General features: G+C 40.8%; 1 protein-coding gene across 4 annotated transcripts in view; it reads right to left on the bottom strand.

Moving 5' to 3' along the window:
- Cnot4 (CCR4-NOT transcription complex subunit 4) overlaps positions 1 to 26,206 on the bottom strand; it is a 227,774-nt gene that overhangs the window by 20,656 nt on the left and 180,912 nt on the right. For all 4 annotated transcript variants that reach the window (XM_071683029.1, XM_071683026.1, XM_071683028.1 and 1 more), the window contains one exon: positions 12,856 to 13,908. In XM_071683029.1, coding sequence (XP_071539130.1) covers positions 12,856 to 13,908 — 1,053 coding nt within the window. The remainder of the gene's footprint in view (positions 1 to 12,855; positions 13,909 to 26,206) is intronic.

The raw sequence follows: 26,206 nt of genomic DNA on the forward strand, positions 1-26,206 counted from the left end.
CATATATACACATGTAAATAATTCATACCGTTTGCCTTTATTCATTCCCAATGCCACCCCGCCACACATGATATAACCCCCCCTCCCCCATGTGCGCTACGAAAAGCCAACAAAGGCCACATTCGTTCACACTCAGTCTCTAGCTGTCATGTAATAATGCACCGAAACCACAGCTCCCTTTCCAGTTTTATCAACATATATTATTCTTAGAAAAACAAAAAATCTCATCAATACAGAATGTAATCACATAGAACAGCATGATGCACCACAGAAAATGAATAAAATTCTGTACACTTGTTATAAAATAAAAACATTATTTTTAGCTTATCATCTACACTTATCTTCTTTACATCCTCCCTATCATCTATTTTCCTAACCCACTGCTAAGACAGAAAGGAAATGACTACAGCACCACTTTATACCAACAAAGATACACTATACCCTGCACATAATGCAAATTGCAACCACCCCATTTGTCACCATCCACCTTACACAGCTCCTGAACCCAAAAGCTGTACTGGCCAAATTCACATAAAAAACACATGCTTTTTGCAATGATGATATACAGTAAGCTTTTGATTAATTTATACAGTAAAAATGAATTACACAGGGCCCAATATTAAGAAAAATGCTATAACAGAAATATGGACAGTACAGCAGATTACAATTCAATATTTCCAGTTCAGAGAAGTCATTGGTTGGCAGTCTCAGTTAAAAACATACATCTTACTCAGTGAATGATACAGTAGACTGTAGACTGTGTTCTTTTTATTTTCATAAACAGTTTCCTACAGCGAGTTCTTACCTAAAGCACGAACGAATGGTTATCTATATATTTCAAAAAGAAAAAAATATTTATTTATCTATCTTGCTTTGTCGCTGTCTCCCGCATTAGCAAGGTAGCGCAAGGAAACAGACGAAAGAATGGCCCAACCCACCCACATACACATGTATATACATACACACCCACACACGCAAATATACATACCTATACATCTCAATGTACACATATATATAAATACACAGACATATACATATATACACATGTACATAATTCATACTGTCTGCCTTTATTTATTCCCATCGCCACCTTGCCACACATGGAATAACAACCCCCTCCCCCCTCATGCGTGCGAGGTAGCGCTAGGAAAAGACAACAAAGGCCCCATTCGTTCACAGTCTCTAGCTGTCATGTAATAATGCACCGAAACCACAGCTCCCTTTCCACATCCAGGCCCCACACAACTTTCCATGGTTTACCCCAGACACTTCACATGCCCTGGTTCAATCCACTGACAGCACGTCGACCCCGGTATACCACATCCTTCCAATTCACTCTATTCCTTGCACTCCTTTCACCCTCCTGCATGTTCAGGCCCCGATTGCTCAAAATCTTTTTCACTCCACCTTTCCACCTCCAATTTGGTCTCCCACTTCTCTTTGTTCCCTCCACCTCCGACACATATATCCTCTTGGTCAATCTTTCCTCACTCATTCTCTCCATGTGCCCAAACCATTTCAAAACACCCTCTTCTGCTCTCTCAACCACGCTCTTTTTATTTCCACACATCTCTCTTACCCTTATGTTACTTACTCGATCAAACCACCTCACACCACATATTGTCCTCAAACATCTCATTTCCAGCACATCCACCCTCCTGCACACAACTCTATCCATAGCCCACACCTCACGACCATACAAAATTGTTGGAACCACTATTCCTTCAAACATACCCATTTTTGCTTTCCAAGATAATGTTCTTGACTTCCACACATTCTTCAAGGCTCCCAGGATTTTTGCCCCCTCCCCCACCCTATGATTCACTTCCGCTTCCATGGTTCCATCCGCTGCCAGATCCACTCCCAGATATCTAAAACACTTTACTTCCTCCAGTTTTTCTCAATTCAAACTTACCTCCCAATTGACTTGACCCTCAACCCTACTGTACCTAATAACCTTGCTCTTATTCACATTTACTCTTAACTTTCTTCTTTCACACACTTTACCAAACTCAGTCACCAGCTTCTGCAGTTTCTCACATGAATCAGCCACCAGCGCTGTATCATCAGCAAACAACAACTGACTCACTTCCCAAGCTCTCTCATCCACAACAGACTTCATACTTGCTCCTCTTTCCAAAACTCTTGCATTCACCTCCCTAACAACTCCATCCATAAACAAATTAAACAACCATGGAGACATCACACACCCCTGCCGCAAACCTACATTCACTGAGAACCAATCACTTCCCTCTCTTCCTACATGTACACATGCCTTACATCCTCGATAAAAACTTTTCACTGCTTCTAACAACTTGCCTCCCACACCATATATTCTTATTACCTTCCACAGAGCATCTCTATCAACCTTATCATATGCCTTCTCCAGATCCATAAATGCTACATACAAATCCATTTGCTTTTCTAAATATACATATATACACATGTAAATAATTCATACCGTTTGCCTTTATTCATTCCCAATGCCACCCCGCCACACATGATATAACCCCCCCTCCCCCATGTGCGCTACGAAAAGCCAACAAAGGCCACATTCGTTCACACTCAGTCTCTAGCTGTCATGTAATAATGCACCGAAACCACAGCTCCCTTTCCAGTTTTATCAACATATATTATTCTTAGAAAAACAAAAAATCTCATCAATACAGAATGTAATCACATAGAACAGCATGATGCACCACAGAAAATGAATAAAATTCTGTACACTTGTTATAAAATAAAAACATTATTTTTAGCTTATCATCTACACTTATCTTCTTTACATCCTCCCTATCATCTATTTTCCTAACCCACTGCTAAGACAGAAAGGAAATGACTACAGCACCACTTTATACCAACAAAGATACACTATACCCTGCACATAATGCAAATTGCAACCACCCCATTTGTCACCATCCACCTTACACAGCTCCTGAACCCAAAAGCTGTACTGGCCAAATTCACATAAAAAACACATGCTTTTTGCAATGATGATATACAGTAAGCTTTTGATTAATTTATACAGTAAAAATGAATTACACAGGGCCCAATATTAAGAAAAATGCTATAACAGAAATATGGACAGTACAGCAGATTACAATTCAATATTTCCAGTTCAGAGAAGTCATTGGTTGGCAGTCTCAGTTAAAAACATACATCTTACTCAGTGAATGATACAGTAGACTGTAGACTGTGTTCTTTTTATTTTCATAAACAGTTTCCTACAGCGAGTTCTTACCTAAAGCACGAACGAATGGTTATCTATATATTTCAAAAAGAAAAAAATATTTATTTATCTATCTTGCTTTGTCGCTGTCTCCCGCATTAGCAAGGTAGCGCAAGGAAACAGACGAAAGAATGGCCCAACCCACCCACATACACATGTATATACATACACACCCACACACGCAAATATACATACCTATACATCTCAATGTACACATATATATAAATACACAGACATATACATATATACACATGTACATAATTCATACTGTCTGCCTTTATTTATTCCCATCGCCACCTTGCCACACATGGAATAACAACCCCCTCCCCCCTCATGCGTGCGAGGTAGCGCTAGGAAAAGACAACAAAGGCCCCATTCGTTCACAGTCTCTAGCTGTCATGTAATAATGCACCGAAACCACAGCTCCCTTTCCACATCCAGGCCCCACACAACTTTCCATGGTTTACCCCAGACACTTCACATGCCCTGGTTCAATCCACTGACAGCACGTCGACCCCGGTATACCACATCCTTCCAATTCACTCTATTCCTTGCACTCCTTTCACCCTCCTGCATGTTCAGGCCCCGATTGCTCAAAATCTTTTTCACTCCACCTTTCCACCTCCAATTTGGTCTCACACTTCTCCTCGTTCCCTCCACCTCTGACACATACATCCTCTTGGTCCATCTTTCCTCACTCATTCTCTCCATGTGACCAAACCATTTCAAAACACCCTCTTCTGCTATCTCAACCACACTCTTTTTATTTCCACACATCTCTCTTACCCTTTCATTACTTACTCGATCAAACCACCTCACACCACATATTGCCCTCAAACATCTCATTTCCCGCACATCCACCCTCCTGCGCACAACTCTATCCAGAGCCCACGCCTCACAACCATACAACATTGTTGGAACCACTATTCCTTCAAACATACCCATTTTTGCTTTCCGAGATAATGTTCTCAACTTCCAAACATTCTTTAACACTCCCAGAATTTTCGCCCCCTCCCCCACCCTATGATTCACTTCCACTTCCATCCGCTGCCAGATCCACTCCCAGATATCTAAAACACTTTACTTCCTCCAGTTTTTCTCCATTCAAACTTACCTCCCAATTGACTTGACCCTCAACCCTACTGTACCTAATAACCTTGTTCTTATTCACATTTACTCTTAACTTTCTTCTTTCACACACTTTACCAAACTCAGTCACCAGCTTCTGAAGTTTCTCACATGAATCAGCCACCAGTGCTGTATCATCAGCGAACAACAACTGACTCACTTCCCAAGCTCTCTCATCCACAACAGACTGCATACTTGCCCCTCTTTCCAAAACTCTTGCATTCACCTCCCTAACAATACAGGAAAGAAATATGTAGCACCTGGAGTTATACTCCTTTTTTTCATGAGACTCATCTTTTATTCAGGCAAATGATAAGGTAAACTATATCTTTTTGTATACCTTCAAACACTTCTCTTTAGTAGGGTTAAGACTAATCTATAATGAATTACAATGAGTAAAACATTAAGAAATATATTATAAAAGAAATATGCAAGGTACAAGTGTACAATTTAAAATAAAGTTTCCAGTTCAGGATGGGGAGTGAGGAGTGGTCATCTCTCAGTTCAAATCATACTTCTTCAGATATCAATCATGAGGTAAAGTAAATTCTTTACGTGTTTTTCTACACATTTCTCTTTAGTAGGTTCAAGATTAAATCAAGCACTAAAATTGGCACATTTTAAAAAAAATAATGTAAATGTGGGTGGTGCACTAGATTGTTTGCAATTCTGGCAGGCAATGCAAGGCAGCGAGTGGTCATATTTTAGTTAAAATCATTCATCATTTTTTCAGTGAATGATAAGGTAAACTGTACTTTATTTACACTCTATAGGTATATTTTTTTCCATGGATCTCTTCAGTAGGTTCCTACCCAGTGAGTGAACTAATAATCATCTACATATTCAGGAAAAATATATGACAAAACCTTACACAGTCTGTCCCAGAAGACTGAAGAAATGTGGATGGAACAAAAAGGCAGATACCTGTCAATCATTTTCCAAGAGTTTTATATCATTATCATTATTCAAATAGTGATGAGTGTTACTTGGCACATTTCTTCTACTATCTATACAAAATTTTGAGTATATTTTGTTTCTTTAGGCCCAAAGTCCTCTTATTTACATGGAAAAAGATGTGACAATATAAAGTGATTCACTACTGCACAAACTTTTTTTGGCGACTATCTCCTGCTATCTTGTGACACTAAAGTATGACTAAACTGGCAAAAGTACTTTACTATATGCTCTTTTTGAACAAATGTTCATGACAGTTTCAATTTCATACAATTACCCACTTTAAAGAAGCCTCTTGGTCCTCAAATTTTTATTTGACACTGTAATGTATATATGTGTACACCATTTCCTGCCCCCAGGAGTCCTGCCTATCTTTATGAAGCTCCTGCAGTGCTAAGGAAGCTGGCAACATCCACCAGCCTGGACCACAGGTTATACAGAGTACTAAAGACGTGATACACCTGCAGAGAGTGCAGGGTAATCATGGACTAGGTACTCAGCATGTGTTTGATATCAGAATTGTAGGCTTGAAGGGCCTTGGGATGTGCTGAAACATTTTTTGTTAGGGATGGGTGATGTTCAGAGAGAACACATGAAAGTGTGAATTGTGTTTGCCTTGGAATTAAGGCTTCTAATGGATGTCTAGTGAGCTAGCATCTAAGAATGAGTAAGGTGGGAGGGTAGGTGTTCAGTGATTATTGGATTATTTCCAGTTGCATGTGCTTTGTCAGTGTTGTTTGTACTTGGGCTGGGGGATCTATGGTATGAAGATACTGATGTGCGACACTAAGGCAAGCTTTTAATTTCTAACTGAGGGTTGATGGTTAGTTATAGACTGGTTTGGGTGGAAGAGTGTTGCCTAGAAATAAGTGTCAATCAAGTAGAGGTGGAAACTCACTGGTAGGATCTTTGTGTCATTGTGTTGATGTTGAGCGTCTTCCGTTGCTAAGCAACAATAGATTATTCTGAAAGCACTATTTTGTGTTTTGTAGTTTTCTTATATTTGCACATGTGAGCATGGAAGACCAGGCTGGAAAGGCATAATTAAAAGTGGAATGAATGAATTGTTTGTAACACATGTTCAGGGATTCTTTTCCTTGTCTAAATCTGGTGACAGGTAGTATTCTCCGGGCATTGTTAATTGATAGGCACAACGAAAGAGACATCTGGATGTTAATGTGCTGAGAGGTGCAACTGGAGGGATGTCTGATCATTATCTTGTGGAGGCGAAGGTGAAGATTTAGAGAGATTTTCAGAAAAGAACAGAGAATGTTGGGGTGAAGAGAGTGGTGAGAGTAAGTAAACTTGGGAAGGAGACTTGTGTGAGGAAGTACCAGGAGAGACTGAGTACAGAATGGAAAAAGGTGAGAACAAAGGAGGTAAGGGGAGTGGGTGAGGAATGGGATGTATTTAGGGAAGCAGTGATGGCTTGCGCAGATGCTTGTGGCATGAGAAGCGTGGGAGGTGGGCAGATTAGAAAGGGTAGTGAGCAGTGGGATGAAGAAGTAACATTATTAGTGAAAGAGAAGAGAGAGGCATTTGGATGATTTTTGCAGGGAAATAATGCAAATGAGTGGGAGATGTATAAAAGAAAGAGGCAGGAGGTCAAGAGAAAGGTGCAAGAGGTTAAAAAGAGGGCAAATGAGAGTTGGGGTGAGAGAATATCATAAATTTTAGGGAGAATAAAAAGATGTTTTGGAAGGAGGCAAATAAAATGCACAAGATGAGGGAACAAATGGGAACTTCAGTGAAGGGGCCAAATGGGGAGGTGATAACAAGTAGTGGTGATGTGAGAAGGAGATGGAGTGAGTATTTTGAAGATTTGTAGAATGTGTTTGATGATAGAGTGGCAGATATAGGGTGTTTTAGTCGAGGTGGTGTGCAAAGTGAGAGGGTTAGGGAAAATGATTGGGTAAACAGAGAAGAGGTAGTAAAAGCTTTGCAGAAGATGAAAGCCAGCAAGGCAGCAGGCTTGGATGGTACTGCAGTGGAATTTATCAAAAAATGGGATGACTGTATTGTTGACTGGTTAATAAGGTTATTTAATGTATGTATGACTCATGGTGAGGTGCCTGAGGATTGGCGGAATGCTTGCATAGTGCCATTGTACAAAGGCAAAGGGGATAAAAGTGAGTGCGCAAATTACAGATATATAAGTTTGTTGAGTATTCCAATCATTCTCTTCATGTGACCAAACCATTTCAATACACAATCTTCTCCTCTCTCAACCACACTCTTTTTATTACCACACATCTCTCTTACCCTTTCATTACTTAATCGATCAAACCACCTCACGCCACATACTGTACTTAAATATCTCATTTCCAACACATCCACCCTCCTCCGCACAACCCTATCTATAGCCCACGCCTCGCAACCATATAACATTGTTGGAACCACTATTCCTTCAAACATACCCATTTTTGCTTTCCGAGATAATGTTCTCGCCCTCTACACATTTTTCAATGCTCCCAGAACTTTTGCCCCCTCCCCTACCCTATGACTCACTTCCATGGTTCTATCCACTACCAAATCCACTCCCAGATATCTAAAACATTTCACTTCCTCCAGTTTTTCTCCATTCAAACTTACCTCCCAACCTACTTGTTCCTCAACCCTACGGTACCTAATAATCTTGCTCTTATTCACATTTATTCTTAGTTTTCTTCTTTCACACACTTTACCAAACTCAGTCACCAGCTTTTGCAGGTTCTCACATGAATCAGCCACCAGTGCTGTATCATCAGCGAACAACAACTGACTTCCCAAGCCCTCTCATCCACAACAGTCTGCATACTTGCCACTCTCTCTAAAACTCTTACATTCACCTCCCTAACAACCCAATCCATAAAAAATTAAACAACCATGGAGACATCACGCACCCCTGCCACACATGGTCACATGGAGAGAATGAGTAAGGAAAGATTGACAAAGAGGATATATGCATCAGAGGAGGAGGGGACAAGGAGAAGTGGGAGGCGAAATTGGAGGTGGAAGGATGGAGTGAAAAAGATGTTGAGCAATCAGGGCCTGAACATACAGGAGGGTGAAACACATGCAAGTAATTGAGTGAACTGGAACGACGTGGTATACTAGATTCGACGTGCTGTCAATGGATTGAACCAGGGTATGTGAAGCATCCAGGGTAAATCATGGGAAGTTTTGTGGGGCCTGGATGTGGAAAGGGAGCTGTGGTTTCGGTGCATTACATATGACAGCAAGAAACTGAGTGTGAACAAACGTTGCCTTTGTTATCTTTTCCTAATGCTACCTTGCGCATGTGTGGGGGGAGGAGGGTGCCATTTCACGTGTTGCAGGGTTGCGACGGGAATGGATGAAGGCAGCAAGTATGAATATGAATACGTACATGTGTATATATGTATATGTCTGTGTATGTAAATGTACGTATACATTGAAATGTATAAGTATGTACATATGCGCATGTGAGCATCTCTATCAATTCTATCATATGCCTTCTCCAGATCCATAAATGCTACATTCAAATCCATCTGTTTTTCTTAGTATTTCTCATGTACATTCTTCAAAGCAAACACCTGATCCACACATCCTCTACAACTAATGAAACCACACTGCTCCTCCCCAATCTGAAGCTCTGTATATGCCTTCACCCTCTCAATCAATACCCTCTCAAATAATTTCACAGGAATACTCAACACACTCATACCTCTGTAGTTTGAATACTCACCTTTATCCCCTTTGCGTTTGTATAATGGCACTATGCATGCATTCGGCCAATCCTCATGCACTTCACCATAAACCATACATACACTGAATATCCTCACCAACCAGTCAACAATACAGTCACTCCCTTTCTTAATAAATTCCACTGCACTACCATCCAAAAATGCCGCCTTGCTGGCTTTCATCTTCCTCAAAGCTTTCACTACCTTTACTCTCTTTACCAAACCATTCTCCCTGACCCTTTCACCTCACTCACCACCTCGACCAAAACACCCATATCTGCCACTCTATCAACTAACACATTCAACAAACCTTGACAGTGGGGGAGGAATGGGATGTATTTAGGGAAGCAGTGATGGCCTGCGCAAAAGATGCTTGTGGCACGAGAAAGGTGGGAGGTGGGCAGATTAGAAAGGGTAGGGAGTGGTGGTATGAAGATTAGAAAGGGTAGGGAGTGATGGTATGAAGTAAGATTGTTAGTGAAAGAGAAGAGAGAGGGGTTTGGACAACTGAAGTAGTGCAAATGACTGGGAGATGTATAAAAGAAAGAGGAAGGAGGTCGAGAGAGAGGCATAAGAGGTGAAAAAGAGGGCAAATGAGGGTTGGGATGAGAGTATCATTAAATCTTAGGGAGAATAAAAATATGTTTTAGAATGAGGTAAATAAAGTGCGTATGACAAGAAAACAAATGGGAACATTGGTGAAGGGGCCTAATGGGGAAGTAATAACAAATAGTGGTGAAGTGAGAAGGAGATACAGTGAGTATTTTGAAGGTCTGTTGAATGCGTTTGATGACAGAGTGGCAGATATAGGGTGTTTTGGTTGAGGTGGTGTGCGAAGTGAGGGTGTCTAAAAGAATGGCTTGGTAAACAGAGAAGAGGCAATGAAAGCTTTGCAGAAGATGAAAGCCAGCAGGCGGTGGGTTTGAATGGTATCGCAGTGGATTTTATCAAAAAAGGGGTGACTGTGTTGCTGACTGGTTGGTAAGGATATTCAATGTATGTATGGTTCATGGTGAAGTGCCTGAGGATTGGCGGAATGCACGCATAATGCCATTGAACAAAGGCAAAGGGGATAAAGGTGAGTGTTCAAATTACAGAGGCATATGTTTGTTGAGTATTCCTGGGAAATTATGTCGGAGGGTATTGATTGAGAGGGTAAAGGCATGTACAGAGTGGAAGATGAAAGCCGGCAAGGAAGTGGGTTTGGATGGTATTGATGTGAAATTTATTAAAAAGGGGGGTGACTGTGTTGTTGACTGGTTGGTAAGGATATTCAAAGTATGTATGTTTCAAGGTGAAGTGCCTGAGGATTGGTGGAATGCATGCATAGTGCCACTGTACAAAGGTAAAGGTCAATACACACACTGAATATCCTTACCAACCAATCAACAACACAGTCACCCCCTTTTATTCAATAAATTTCCACTGCAATACCATCCAAACCCACTGCCTTGCTGGTTTTCATCTTCAGCAAAGTGTTCACTACCTCTTCTCTCTTTACCAAACCATTCTCCCTGACCCCTCTCACTTCGCACACCACCCCGACCAAAACACCCTGTATCTGCTACTCTGTCATCAAACACATTCATTCAACAAACTTTCAAAATGCTCACTCCACCTCCTTCTCACTTCATCACTACTTGTTATTAGCTCCCAATTTGCCCCTTCACTTTAGTTCCCATTTGTTCTCTTGTCTTACACACATTATGCACCTCCATCCAACACATCTTTTTATTCTCCCTAAAATTTAATGATTCTCTCTCTCTCCAACTCTCATTTGCCCTCTGGAGGAAGTGAAGTGTTTTAGATATCTAGGAGAGGACTTTGCAATGGATGGAACCATGGAAGTGGAAGTATGTCACACGGTGGGGAAGGGGGCGAAGCATCTGGGAGCATCGAAGAATGTATGAAGGGCAGGAACGTTATCTCGGAGAGCAAAAAAGGGTATGTTTGAAGCAATAGGGGATTCAACAATGTTATATGGTTGCAAGGCATGAGATATACACTGGGTTGTTAGGAGGAGGGTGGATGTGTTGGAAATGAACCGACTGAGGACAGTATGTGGTGTAGGGTGGTTTGATTGAGCAAGTAATGAAAGAGTAAGAGAGATGTGTGGTAATAAAAAGAGTGTGGGTGAGAGAGCAGAAGAGGGTGTGTTGAAATGGTTTGGCTACATAGAGAGAATGAGTGAGGAAAGATTGACAAAGAGGATATCTGTGTCAGAGGTGGAGGGAACAGGGAGAAGCAGGAGACAAAATTGAAGGTGGAAAGATGGAGTGAAAAAAAATTTTGAGTGATTGAGGCCTGAACATACAGGAGGATGAAAGGCAAGCAAGGAATAGAGTGAATTGGAATGATGTGGTACACCAGGGTCAACATGCTGTCAATGGACTGAACCAGGGCATGGGAAGCGTCTGAGGTTAACCATATATGTTCATAAATGCCCGCATGCGCACATATGCATACATATACATATCAATATATACATACATACATACATGCAGACATTACATACATACACATGTAAATATTCATACTTGCTTGCCCTCATCCATTCCGTCACTACCCCATTCCACAGGAAAAGAGCATCGCTATTCCCTGCTTCAATGAGGCAGCACCAGGAATATGGACAAAAAAGGCCACATTCGTTCACACTCAAGTGTAATGCACCGAAACCAAAGCTCCCTATCCACATCCAGGCCCCAAAGCCTTTCCTATAATTCAAATATTAAGGATGAAACAAAACATTCATATCAAACTTGAAAGTCCCACTTTTTTATTCTTTTTAATTAGGTGTTAAAAAAGGGAGCCAATTTTGAGTTTAAAAGTTAAATACCACCCTTCCACATATACACTCATGAGAAGCTATAAAAACCATTTTAGCATATCACAAGACCTCCTTCGTACCTATATTACAACAGCCATAATGAAGAAACTGAACATTTACTAATCAACTGCTATGCAGTCTCCCCACACAGACATTAAACACTTACTGATTAACTGCCATGCAGTCTCCCCACACAGACTTACATAAAATATCATACTTTATGACCTGTGGTCCTGCCCAGTGGATGCAGCCTGAGTGTTGTGGGAGCCTCATGTAAAATAAATGGGATTCCTGGGGCAGGCAGGTAAGTTACGCTATGGTTATATACACCTCAAATCTGATGGAATGAAAAAATAAGTGCATTTCCTCTACTTTCAGATTTCATGTGTAATTTCTGACCCACCTTTCTCATGAAATGTTACCCAAAAAACTGTTCAGTACCTTTTCTTTATTGTTCACATTGTAGATAAACACAAAATCATAAATCATATTGCATTTATGTTTTAACTGTAACTTCAACACTTATATTGACTTTATACAAATTCTACATTCAGAAAAATCACTTTTACTGCATATATAAAAATGATAAAAACAGGCTGTTGCCAAACTCATCATGTCCTAGATATATGAACCTGTGAATGAGCTTGCTGAAATCACTCAACCTCCTTATTTCTATACAACATCTAAGTTGGCCAAAATATGCACTATGATGGATAATCTAAACATTAAAACCCAAAAACTTTCAAGTGAATGAAAGTTTATGAAACGACCAAAAACATTAATTTTCTCTTTCTAACCAAAAAAGTATGGAGCAGGATGTTTGCTATGCCACTCATTACATTTCACTTCACTAATACATTAAAGATGAGCTATATTCATTAAAATGATCACAGAATATTTTTGCATTATACTCTACAAAACATAAAATGCTACTGTAAAAACAATTCAACTGTAATCCAATTGTACTAGTAAAATAATGTTCAAATTTGCAACTGATTAAACATATGACACCATACCTTTGTGGGAGTTTGCTAGAGAGCTCATCGTAAGTTGTTGTAGAAGAGACTGCTGGGAAGGATGTTGCTGTTGGTGCTGCTGATGATGATGGTGCTGTTGGTGTTGGTGAGCCATGTTTAGGAAGTTTGTTAATGGGTTGTTCTGCGAGGTTGGATTGTTGGCTCCTCCAGCTAGGGAGTTTAACGTGTTAACGGTATTGATTGTGTTCATAGTGCTAACTGAACTGATGGCAGGAAATATATTACGGAGTCCATTTTCTAAATCTTTAAGGAGGAACGCATCACCTTTTGGCAACCCTATACCTGGCGGACCTTGTGAGGCACTGAGGGGTGTGTCCATACTTAAAAGGGAAGCTGGTGAAAGTAGGTGTGGGGGTACGCCATTACCAAGTCCACCTGGTACACCACCATTACCAAGGCCACTAGTGTTACTGCTACCAAGGAGACTTCCACTCAAACCAGGAGGTACACCTAAACCACTGGATCCTACTAAGCCATTTAATGACGGAGGAACAGAAGGGGTGGACCCAAGTCCAGGTGTGCCAAGGTTGGGATTTCCTGCTAAACCACTTAAGAATGGTGGTAATAGTTTACTGGGTTCAGGTTGACTTAGTCTTGGCATACTGTAGGAATTAAAGCTGTTTAAACCATTAAAACCAGGTGGTGGTAATCTGGCACGAGACTGTCCACTCGTAGATGAATAGTCCATTAATGATTTTAGGCCAGCTCTTAACTGCTGCTGTTGCTGTTGCTGTTGATGGTGTTGTGGTTGTAACTGACTTTGGTGTTGATGGTGCTGGGGATGACTGAACTGTTGTTGATGCCGCTGAAGCTGCTGCTGCTGTTTTTGTTCAATTTTTATATCTTCGGCTAATGCTTTGTTGGTCTCTTCAAATGGATCAAAACCTAATTCATCATCAACTAAATAACCAACTCTTGTCATGTCTTCACTCTTTTCGAAATCAAATATACAATTCCACGTACTATTCGAGTGATTCTGAGAGGGAAACATACTGTCCATATCATATGCTTCAGATGTTTTGTTAGCCCAATCTGAAAAAGGATTATACATAATTAAACTACAATACATTATAAATCATCACTCCTTTATTGTTAAACAAATACACAATAAATGAAGGAAGTTGATTTTCAACAAGTATCATATCTAGTTATGGCCATGAACTATACAAATATATGAATTATGTGAACATGTAAATAAAATGCTCGTTGTAGTACTGGTTGCTCTAAATGCTGGATTTTGTAATGGACTGGATAGTGGATTCTCATTACAAAATTTGAACATGAAAATGTGGCATACAGACACATGCAAAACAACAGTTAAGATAACCCTAACACATGTGTTGTGATGCTGTTAGTACAATGCCACACTTGATAGGTAAACATGAGATCAAAAGAGTATTCATTGAAAATCATAATCATTGTTAATGTCGGTGACCATGATTCATGCACAGACCTAACCTTGTTCAAAACCTGGGTGTGGCAGATGGGCCACATCCAATCCTACCAGCTCATCTTCCCCTTGGAACTGGTCAATAATGGGTTTCTAGCTTTCATTGGTTGGTTGGGGATGGAGTAAAAATATTTTTCTCTTTAATAAGTTAGAGATTACAGTCACAGAAAAAAGACACCATCAAGGTTGGGCCTAAATGAAATGGTAAAAGAAGAGACAAGGGAAAGTATTTACATATTTTGCGTAAGGTAAAAAACTTGCCTTTTAAAATGTGCTAGTTGACTGTCATTGGGAAAGACATGAGTGGAGAGAGTTTCAAAGCTTTGGGGTGTAGGGAAAGAAATGATCATCAAAACAGCCCACCCTTGAGTTGCCAACACAGTAATCATGTGACGCAGCATCTCGCCAAATATTGTGTGATCTAGCTAGTGGAGGGGGAACAAAAGCAACCAGCTCCTAAGAACAAAAAGCAAAGTAATGCCTATAGGAGAGGGAAAGAGAACCAACATTATGGTGTAACGCAAGCAAGTCAAGTTTTGAAGGTAGCATGTAAAAGTTATAAGTTGTACTGCTTTTAACTCAACTCTGTTGAGTAAGGATGCCATGCTAGAACCACCCCAGATGTGAGACAGGACTCCATACAAGGATGGATCAATCCTTTGAATAAGAGGAGCAACTGTTTGGAAGAAATATCAACATCTAAAGACGACTTCCAGTTCTGAGGGCAGACTCTGCTATTTCTGTAATATGGAGTTTCCAGGGTCAAGAGGATGTTACAGTAATGCCAAGTATGTTCACTTAGGAGAGATAAAAGTTGTGAGTAATTTTCAATAGAGAGATGGGCAGAAAATTGGTCCTAGTGGCATTAAACTTAAACCAGATTTCCTCTACCCCACTGAGATATCCTGGTCAAGTCCGAGTTTACTGAAGGGCTTGTGTTGAGACACGATGAAGATTGACAGAGAAAAAGGAGAATTGAAGGATGTGGCCCAATGCCTTTTCTGCCCTGCACTGCTCTCTCCATTACATCTCCTTCCATATCACCAAACTTACCCAAGACAGCTCCAAGGTACTTAAATTCTCTCACCTCTTGCTGTCTTTCTCACCCCATAACCAAAGCACAATTTAGTACATTTTCTTCTTTCACTCTATATGGTTTTACTTTCAGTTTCATTCAAACACCATTACTTTACCTTCACTTGCATTTACCTTCAATCACCTATGCTTAAATACATCATAAAACACTTACAACCTCCTCCAATTCCTCTTCACTCTCTTCAAAAAAAACCTTATCATCTGCAAGCAGGCTTGCCACTACCCACCATATCTCACCACCACACTCCATCTATGCACCCTTTTTCGCTAGTTTTGCTTTCATCTCTCTTATCACTCAATCCATATACACAATAAAAAGCCATAGTGACATCAAACAGCCCTGCCTCACACCTTCATGCATACTGAAACTTTCAACTCTCCGTCCACTATTACACATGCATTTGCTCCTATGCAGAAGGCTTTCACACCATCCAACAATTGTATCCCTACCTAATATATCCTTAACACATCCCATAAAGCATTCCACCCAATTCTGTCATACACTTTCTCCAGATCCAAAAAAGTGGCATATAACTTCTTTCCTTTCAGTAAATACTTTTCTACTGTCACTTATACCACAAAAAATTTGATCCACTACCTTTTCTAAAACCCTTTTGCTCTTACCTTGTTCTACATTCAGTCACTTCTATCAATCAACATTCTTGCATACACTTTTCCTGATATAATTAACATCTTATTCCCCTATAATTCCTACATATATCCTCAGCACACTTTACTTTGAATAAAGGAACAATAATAGCTTTCATCCTATTCTCAGGCACAACCTTCTGTTTCCATGCTAAATTACATATCAGATGCAAACACTATCACACTTTCTCCTCCATACTTCAGCATCTCAGCCATAATCCTATCTACTCCAGGTGTCTTTCCTACCTTCAGCCACATTATTGCCCTTCTTAAATCCCTTTTTTGTTGTAGGCCATTGCACTTCTGCTGCTTCTCCTTCTCCCACATTCATCAGTTCTTCAAAATACTCTTTCCATCTTCCTTTCACTTCCTCCTCCTTGATTCAGCAACTTCCCTTCCTTATTTCTCACATTAAGATTTCCACTCTTACATCCACTTCTTTCCTTCTTCACTTCTTTCTCCTATAGTTTCTTATTATCCAAAAACATTCACTTAACTTCCTTCCAAAATCTTCATCTACTCTTTCTATGCTTTCTTCTGTCAGCTTCTCAGCATTCCACTTACATAATTCATATTCTTCCCTACTCCTTTGCTGGTATATTCCTATCAAGCAATCTACCATATGCCTTTTTCTACCCTTCCACAGCATTTCTAATCTCTTCTGTCCACCATGCATTACCCTTTTCATTCCTATATCTCAAGACCTTGCATCCAACTACTAATTCTAAAACCTTTAATAATATTTCTCTAAACATCTTAAACACCTCACTCACACAAGACTGCATTCCTTCATTCATCCCTTCCTTTTTAATGTTCCATCTCACTTGCCAAAACTTTTACATCATCTTTATTCTTTACACCATACTTCCACTTCTCCAATCCTCATCCCTACAAGAACTGCAAAATGGTCAGAGTTTCCAAAGAATCCTCTCAACTCTTGCTTCTAGCATAGCCTTCCTCGATCTTTCATCAATCAAAGACATTTGCTCTTATCTTTCATCATTCTTCACCTGCTTAAATCTACGGATCATCTTATTCTGTAAAAAGGTGTTTGCAAGGAATAAAACATTTTCTGCACGAATATCCACAAGATAACTTCCATTCTCATTTAGTCCAGGCACTTCTCATTTACTAAATAATTCACCATTTTCATCACATCCCACTTTTACATTCATATCACCCAATGCAACCACAATTCTCTCATTCTCAAAACAGTGCAACCCAAGTATATCACAACCTTCTAATTCACTCTATCCTCAGCATACCTTTCACCCTCCGGCATGTTCAAGTCCCAATTGCCCAAAATCTTTTTCACCTCATCTTTCTATCTTCAATTTGGTCTCCCTGTCCTCCTTGTTCCCTCCACTTCCGACACATATATTCTCTTTGTCAACCTTTCCTTACTCATTCTCTCTATCTATCCAAATAATTTCATTACACCCTCTTAAGCTCTCTTACCTACACTCATACTATTACCACACCTCTGTCTTACCCTTTCATTACTTCCTTGATCAAACCACACACACCACATACTGTCCTCAAACATTTCATGTGCGACACATTTGCCCTTCTCTGCACAGTCTTATCTACAGTTCATGCCTAGCATTCATACAATATTATTGGGACTATCATACCTTCAAACATTCATTTTTGCCCTCCCAGACAAAGTTCTCTATTTTCACACATTCTTCAGTGCTCCCAGCACTTTCCTTCACTAATCCGCCTTACGACTCACTTCTGCTTCCATGGTTCCATTTGCTGCATGTCCAACTTCACCAGTGGGTCTCACCCCAGAAACTATACTATTGATCAGAAAGAAGACTGTGAGATTCAAGATGTATGAGGATATGGGATCTCAGGAGGGATTCAAAGACTTTGAAAACCGTAGAAGTCAATGCACAACTGAACAACATTTTGAGGGGCAACAACAGTCACCATTCTTAGGGATGGGATGTACCAATGCATGCTTCGAAGAAGGTTAAGTTCTGGTTTTTAAACAGAAATGGAACACGAGCTAGCAATGGTACAAATTCAAAGGGATATTCTTTCAGTACATGGGAATGGATGCCGTCAGGATCATGTTTTGCTTGTGTCTAGGGAAAGAACTGCTTTTCCAACAGTTCAAAAAGGGATTATGGAAAGGGGTATAGGATTACTGAAAGAATCACCATGAAAAAGAATGATATAAGTCATTCAAGGTAGAATTTGTGGAGACACAGGAACTAAAGACAGTTGCTTTGTCTACCGGAGACAGAGCTATAAAACTGTCAAAATGGAAAAATAGAGACAAAAGTTGTTAGCGATGCCCTCAGCTAAAGACCAGAAAGACTCTATCAATGGATGATGAGAAGTTGTTGTGCTTCCTTTGAATAAAGGAACACTTTTCCTCACAGATAACCTACTTGCATTGATTATGGGCAGTGATAAATGCCAAATGAGAGTCAGGGGAAGGAGAGGTTTGCTATGTTCAATATGCCTGATCCCTTGCCTGAGTGGCCTCAGAACAGGAACAGGTGAACTATAGCTTGGTAAAAAAAGTTCATCTTGGAGGAAGAGGGAATAAATGCTTCCATTCCCACAACAATAACCTCTGCTATACATTTGGCAGAGGAAGAAGTATCACAGTAATTTACTCAAGGAAACATCAGAAAAGAATTTTCCTAAGCTATTCCAGTCAGCTTTATTTAGGTGCCAATATTTATGTTTAGAAGGGGCTGCTGAAGGGGAAGATGCCTTTAAAATAGATAAATTTAGAAGTGTGTGATCAGATAAACCAACTGGGGGTAAGATTAAGTAGTTACAGCATGATGAATTAGAGGTAAAATAGAGATCCGGAATATTATAGAGTGGTCACAGCAGTCAGAAATATGGGTGGGGAGTGACTTAATTTACTCCTACATCACTGAGAATGGAGAACATGAGGGCTTCAGTTCCTCCACCATCCATATGGTAGGAATTCAGCCATTCCCTTGTGGAAACGTTGAAATCCCCTAAGTAGAGGATCTCGGCTTGTGGGCGAAAGGATGCCAGAAGACTTATCTATTTATGCGTTTACTATAATTACTCCACGATTTCTGTCAGAAAGGATCCTGATGTTACCCTAGGGGTTTCTACAGTCCAGGGCCATGCCAAACTCTGCAGCAGGAACAGGTGGACTTGAAGCAAACACTTCTTTGAAATGACTGTACAGAAAAGCCTCAATTTAACAGATCCCGATGTAATGGATTTTGGATTTAACGGACCGGGCAAATAATAATACATTAATTAATATTAAAAATACTCAAAATCTCAAATGCTGAACCATGCACATTTCATACTGCACTTGTCTTTGGTAGTGCAGGGTATGCTTGCTTCATTTCAGTCTCAGTCTGCCTCAAGCTATCATGTCATTAGGTTGTATACAGAGAACAATGACTAATCATAAAATAATTTTGCAAACCTTACGATTCAAAATGGCATCAAGTGATACAAGGAGTTAAAAGAAAACATATGTACCATATATTGTATTAACAAATGGGGATAGGGAAGAAAGAATACTTCCCACGTATTCCCCATGTGTTATAGAAGGTGACTAAAGGGGGCGGGAGTCAGGGGCTGGAACCGTCCCCTCGGTGTATTTCTAAAAAGGGAAACAGGAGTCAAGCAGGGAATGCTCATCCTCCTCGAAGGCTCAGGGTGAGGTGTCTGAGTGTGTGTGGATGTAACCAAGATGAGAAGAAAGGAGAGACAGACGGTATGTTTAAGGAAAGAAACCTGGATGATCTGGCTCTGAGTGAAACGAAGCTCAAGGGTTAAGGGGAAGAGTGGTTTGGGAAAGTCTTGAGAGTAAAGTTAGGGGATGGTGAGAGGGCAAGAGCTAAGGAAGGAGTAGCAGTATTCCTGAAGCAGGAGTTGTGGGTGTATGTGATAGAGTTTAAGAAAGTAAATTCTGGATTGTTATGAGTAACATTGAAAGAGGGTGGAGAAAGATGGGCGATTATTGGTGCTCATTCACCCGGTCATGAGAAAAAAGATCATGAGAGGAAAGCATTTTGGTAGCAGCTGAGTGAGTGTGTCAGCAGTTTTGAGGCACAAGACAAGGTTTTAGTGATGGGTGATTTTTAAATGAGTAATGTGGCAGTTAAGGGTATAATTGGTGTACATAGGGTATTCAATGTTGTGAACGGAGGTGGTGGAGCTTGTGGGTTTGTGCTGAAAGACTGGTGATTAGGAATACCTGGTTTAAAAAGAGAGATATACATAAGTATGTGAGTAGGAGAGATGGTCAAAAGGCATTACTGGATTGTATGTTAACTGAGAGGCATGTAAAAGAGAGACTTTTGGATGTTTAATGTGCTGAGAGGGGCAGCTAGAGGGATGTCTGATCACTATCTTGTGGAGGCAAAGGTGAAGATTTGTAGAGGTTTTCAAAAAAGAAGATAGAATGTTAGGGAGAAGAGAGCGGTGAGAGTAAGTGAGCTTGGATAGGGCTCTCGTGAGGAAGTAACAGGAGAGATTGAGTGTAAAATGGCAAAAGGCGAGAGCAAATGACGTGGAGTGGGTGAGGAATGGGATGTATTCAGGGAAACAATGATGTCTTGTGCAAAAGATGCATGTGGCATGAGAAAGGTGGGAGGTGGGCAGATTAGAGAGGGTAGTGAGTGGTGGGATGAAGAAGTAAAGTTGTTAGTGAAAGAGAAAAAAGAAGTGCTTGGACGATACTTGCAAGGAAAGAGTGCAAATGACTGGGAGATGTAAAAAAGAAAGAGGCAGGAGGGCAAGAGAAAAGTGTAGGGGTTGAAAAAGAGGGCAACTGAGAGTTGGAGTGAGGGAGTATCATTAAACTTTAGGGAGCATAAAAGATGTTTAGGAAGGAGGTAAATAATGTACATAAGACAAGAGAACAAATGGGAACATTAGTGAAGGGGGCAAGTGGGGAAGTAATAACAAGTAGTGATGAAGTGAGAAGACAGAGTGAGTATTTTGAAGGTTGGTTGAATGTGTTTCATGATAGAGTGGCAGATATAGGGTGCTATGGTTGGGGAGGTGTGCAAAGTGAGAGGGTTAGGGAGAATGGTTTGGTTAAGAGAGAAGAGGTAGTGAAAGCATCAGGAAGGTGAAATCCAGAAAGGTGGCAGATATGGAAGGCATGGCAGTAGAATTTATCAAAAATGGGGATGCCTGTATTGTTGATTGGTTGGTAGGGATATTCAATGTATGTATGGATCATGGTGAAATGCCTCAGGATTGGTGGAATGCATGCATAGTGCCATTGTACAAAGGCAAAGGGGATAAAGGTGAGTGTTCAAACTACAGAGGTATAAATTTGTTGAGTATTCCTGGGAAATTATATGGGAGGGTATTGATTGAGAGGGTGAAGGCATGTACAGAGCATCAGATTGGGAAAGAACAGTGTGACTTCAGGAGTGGTAGAGGATGTGTAGATCAGGTGTTTGCTTTGAAGAATGTTTGTGAGAAATTCTTAAAAAAACAGATGGATTTGTATGTAGCAATTATGGATCTGGAGAAGGTACATGACAGGGTTGATGGAGATGCTTTGTGGAAGGTCTTAAGAGTGCACAAGGTGGGAGGTAAGTTGCCAGAAGCAGTGAAAAGTATTTATCAAGGATGTAACTTATGTGTACAAGTAGGAATAGAGGGGAGTGATTGGTTCCCAGTGAATGTCGGTCTGCGGCAGGGGTGTGTGATGTCCCCATGGTCGTTTAATTTGTCCATGGATGGGGTGGTTAGGGAGGTAAATGCAAGAGTTTTGGGGAGAGGGGTAAGTATGCAGCCTGTTGTGGATGAGAGGGCCTGGGAAGAGAGTCAGTTGTCGTTCATCAATGATACAGCTCTAGTGGCTGATTCAAGTGAGAATCTGCAGAAGTTGGTGACTGAGTTTGGAAAAGTGTGCAAAAGGAGAAAGCTGAGAGTAAATGTGAATGAGAGCAAGTTTATTAGATCCAGTAGGGTTGAGGGACAGATTAACTGAGATGTAAGTTTGAATGGAGAATGGGCTTAGCAGCAAATGGAACCAATGAAGCAGAAGCAAGCCACAGGGTGGGGGAAGGGTTGAAGATTCTGGGAGTGATGAGGAATGTGTGGAAGGAGAGAACATTGTCTCGGAGAGCAAAAATGGGTATGTTTGAAGGAATGGTAGTTCCAACAATGCTGTATGGTTGCAAGGCAAGAGCTATAGATGGGGATATACAGAGGAGGGTGGATGTGTTGGAAATGAGATGTATATATATTATATATTACATTTTGCTTTGTCGCTGTCTCCCGCATTAGCGAGGTAGCGCAAGGAAACAGACGAAAGAATGGCCCAACCCGCCCACATACACATGTATATACATACATGTCCACCCATGCACAATATACATACCTATAAATCTCAATGTACATATATATATACACACACAGACATATACATATATACACATGTACATAATTCATACTGTCTGCCTTTATTTGTTCCCATCGCCACCTTGCCACACATGGAATAACAACCCCCCTCCCACCTCATGTGTGCGAGGTAGCGCTGGGAAAAACACCAAAGGCCCCATTCGTTCACACTCAGTCTCTAGCTGTCATGTAATAATGCACCGAAACCACAGCTCCCTTTCCACATCCAGGCCCCACACACTTTGCATGGTTTACCCCAGGCGCTTCACATGCCCTGGTTCAATCCATTGACAGCACGTCGACCCCGGTATACCACATCGTTCCAATTCACTCTATTCCTTGCACGCCTCTCATCCTCCTGCATGTTCAGGCCCCAATCACTCAAAATCTTTTTCACTCCATCTTTCCACCTCCAATTTAGTCTCCCACTTCTCCTCGTTCCCTCCACCTCTGACACATATATCCTCTTGGTCAATCTTTCCCCACTCATTCTCTCCATGTGCCCAAACCATTTCAAAACACCCTCTTCTGCTCTCTCAACCACACTCTTTTTATTTCCACACATCTCTCTCACCCTTACATTACTTACTCGATCAAACCACCTCACACCACAAATTGTCCTCAAACATCTCATTTCCCGCACATCCACCCTCCTGCGCACAACTCTATCCATAGCCCACGCCTCACAACCATACAACATTGTTGGAACCACTATTCCTTCAAACATACCCATTTTTGCTTTCCGAGATAATGTTCTCAACTTCCAAACATTCTTTAACACTCCCAGAATTTTCGCCCCCTCCCCCACCCTATGATTCACTTCCACTTCCATCCGCTGCCAGATCCACTCCCAGATATCTAAAACACTTCACTTCCTCCAGCTTTTCTCCATTCAAACTTACCTCCCAATTGACTTGACCCTCAACCCTACTGTACCTAATAACCTTGCTCTTATTCACATTTACTCTTAACTTTCATCTTTCACACACTTTACCAAACTCAGTCACCAGCTTCTGCAGTTTCTCACATGAATCAGCCACCAGTGCTGTATCATCAGCGAACAACAACTGACTCACTTCCCAAGCTCTCTCATCCACAACAGACTGCATACTTGCCCCTCTTTCCAAAACTCTTGCATTCACCTCCCTAACAACCCCATCCATAAACAAATTAAACCACCATGGAGACATCAAACACCCCTGCCACAAACCTACATTCACTGAGAACCAATCACTTTCCTCTCTTCCTACACGTACACATGCCTTACATCCTCGATAAAAACTTTTCACTGCTTCTAACAACTTTCCTCCCACACCATATATTCTTAATACCTTCCACAGAGCATCTCTATCAACTCCATCATATGCCTTCTCCAGATCCATAAATGCTACATACAAATCCATTTTTTTTTTAAGTATTTCTCGCATATATTCTTCAAAGCAAGCACCTGATCCACACATCCTCTACCACTTCTGAAACCACACTGCTCTTCCCCAATTTGATGCTCTGTACATACCTTCACCCTCTCAATCAATACCCTCCCATATAATTTACCAGGAATACTCAACAAACTTATACCTCTGTAATTTGAGCACTCACTCTTATCCCCTTTGCCTTTGTACAATGGCACTATGCAAGCATTCCGCCAATCCTCAGGCACCTCATCATGAATCATACATACATTAAATAACCTTACCAACCAGTCAACAATACAGTCACCTCCTTTTTTAATAAATTCCACTGCAATGCCATCCAAACCAGCTGCTTTGCCGGCTTTCATCTTCCGTAAAGCTTTTACTACCTCTTCTCTATTTACCAAATCATTTTCCCTAACCCTCTCACTTTGCACACCACCTCGACCAAGACACCCCACATCTGCCACTCTATCATCAAACGCATTCAACAAACCTTCAAAATACTCACTCCATCTCCTTCTCACATCACCACTACTTGTTATCACCTCCCCATTTGCCCCCTTCACTGAAGTTCCCATTTGCTCCCTTGTCTTATGCACTTTATTTACCTCCTTCCAAAACATCTTTTTATTCTCCCTGAAATTTAATGATACTCTCTCGCCCCAACTCTCATTTGCCCTCTTTTTCACCTCTTGCACCTTTCTCTTGACCTCCTGCCTCTTTCTTTTATACCTCTCCCACTCATTTGCATTTTTTCCCTGCAAAAATCATTCAAATGCATCTCTCTTCTCTTTCACTAATACTCTTACTTCTTCATTCCACCACTCACTACCTTTTCTAATCAACCCACCTCCCACGCTTCTCATGCCACAAGCATCTGAAACTGGTGGAGGCGCTTGCTGCTATCAGCAGAGGTGTAGGGATATTAGAAGAAATGAACATCAACTACAAGTGATTTGCAAGAAATGACAAGCAGAAATGAAATGTATGTGGACAATATGTGGTGTGAGGTGGTTTGACTGATTAAGTAAAGAAAGGGTAAGAGAGATGTGTGGAAATGAAAAGTGTGTGGTTGAGAATGCAGAATAGGGTGTGTTGAAATGGTTAGGACATATGGAGAGAATGAGTGAGGAAAGATTGACAAAGAGAATATATGCGTCATAGGTGAAGGGAATAAGGAGAACTGGGAGACCAAATTGGAGGTGGAGGGATGGAGTGAAAAAGATTTTGAGCAATTGGGGCCTGAACATACAGGAGGGAGAGAGATGTGCAAGACAGAGTATATTGGAACTTCTCCTCGTTCCCTCCACCTCCGACACCTATATCCTCTTGGTCAATCTTTCCTTACTCATTCTGTCCATGTGACCAAACCATTTCAAAACACCCTCTTCTGCTCTCTCAACCATGCTCTTTTTATTTCCACACATCTCTCTTACCCTTAAATTACTTATTCGATGAAAACTCGATCAAACCACCTCACACCACATATTGTCCTCAAACATCTCATTTCCAGCACATCCACCCTCCTGCGCACAACTCTATCCATAGCCCACGCCTCGCAACCATACAACATTTCTGGAACCACTATTCCTTCAAACATAGCCATTTTTGCTTTCCGAGATAATGTTCTCGACTTCCAAACATTCTTCAAGGCTCCCAGGATTTTCGCCCCCTCCCCCACCCTACGATTCACTTCCGCTTCCATGGTTCCATCCGCTGCCAGATCCACTCCCAGATATCTAAAACACTTTACTTCCTCCAGTTTTTCTCCATTCAAACTTACCTCCCAATTGACTTGACCCTCAACCCTACTGTACCTAATAATAATAATAATAATAATGCTGTTATCTATATAAATGTATATGTGTGTGTATGGGCCATTCTTTGTCTGTTTCCTGGTGCTATCTCACTGATACGGGAAACATTTATTAAGTATAATAAGTAAATAAATTTTTCATACTTAATCGCTGTTTCCCGCATCAGTGAGGTAGTGCTAGGACACAGATGAAGGATGGCCCATCCACTCATATAAACATACACATGTTGATTGGTATATGTGTGCACGGGCGTCTATGTATATATCTTGTATATTAGTGGATGGGCCATCTTAGTCTGTTTCCTTTTGCTACCTCACTGATGCAAGAAACAGCAATTAAGAATAATAAAAATAAATAAAGGTTACATTTGATATAACAGATTTTCGGCATTACTGGACACCCCTCCCCACTATCAGTCCATTAAATCGAAGGTTTACTGTACTCAATTTTGTCAACTGACAGCAATACGGCCTTCACAAAGGTAACTTTTCATTTGTGGTGTAACCTTAAGCAGGTGGAGT

This window comes from Panulirus ornatus, chromosome 35 (genome assembly GCF_036320965.1).
Source record: "Panulirus ornatus isolate Po-2019 chromosome 35, ASM3632096v1, whole genome shotgun sequence".
Lineage (NCBI taxonomy): Eukaryota > Metazoa > Arthropoda > Malacostraca > Decapoda > Palinuridae > Panulirus > Panulirus ornatus.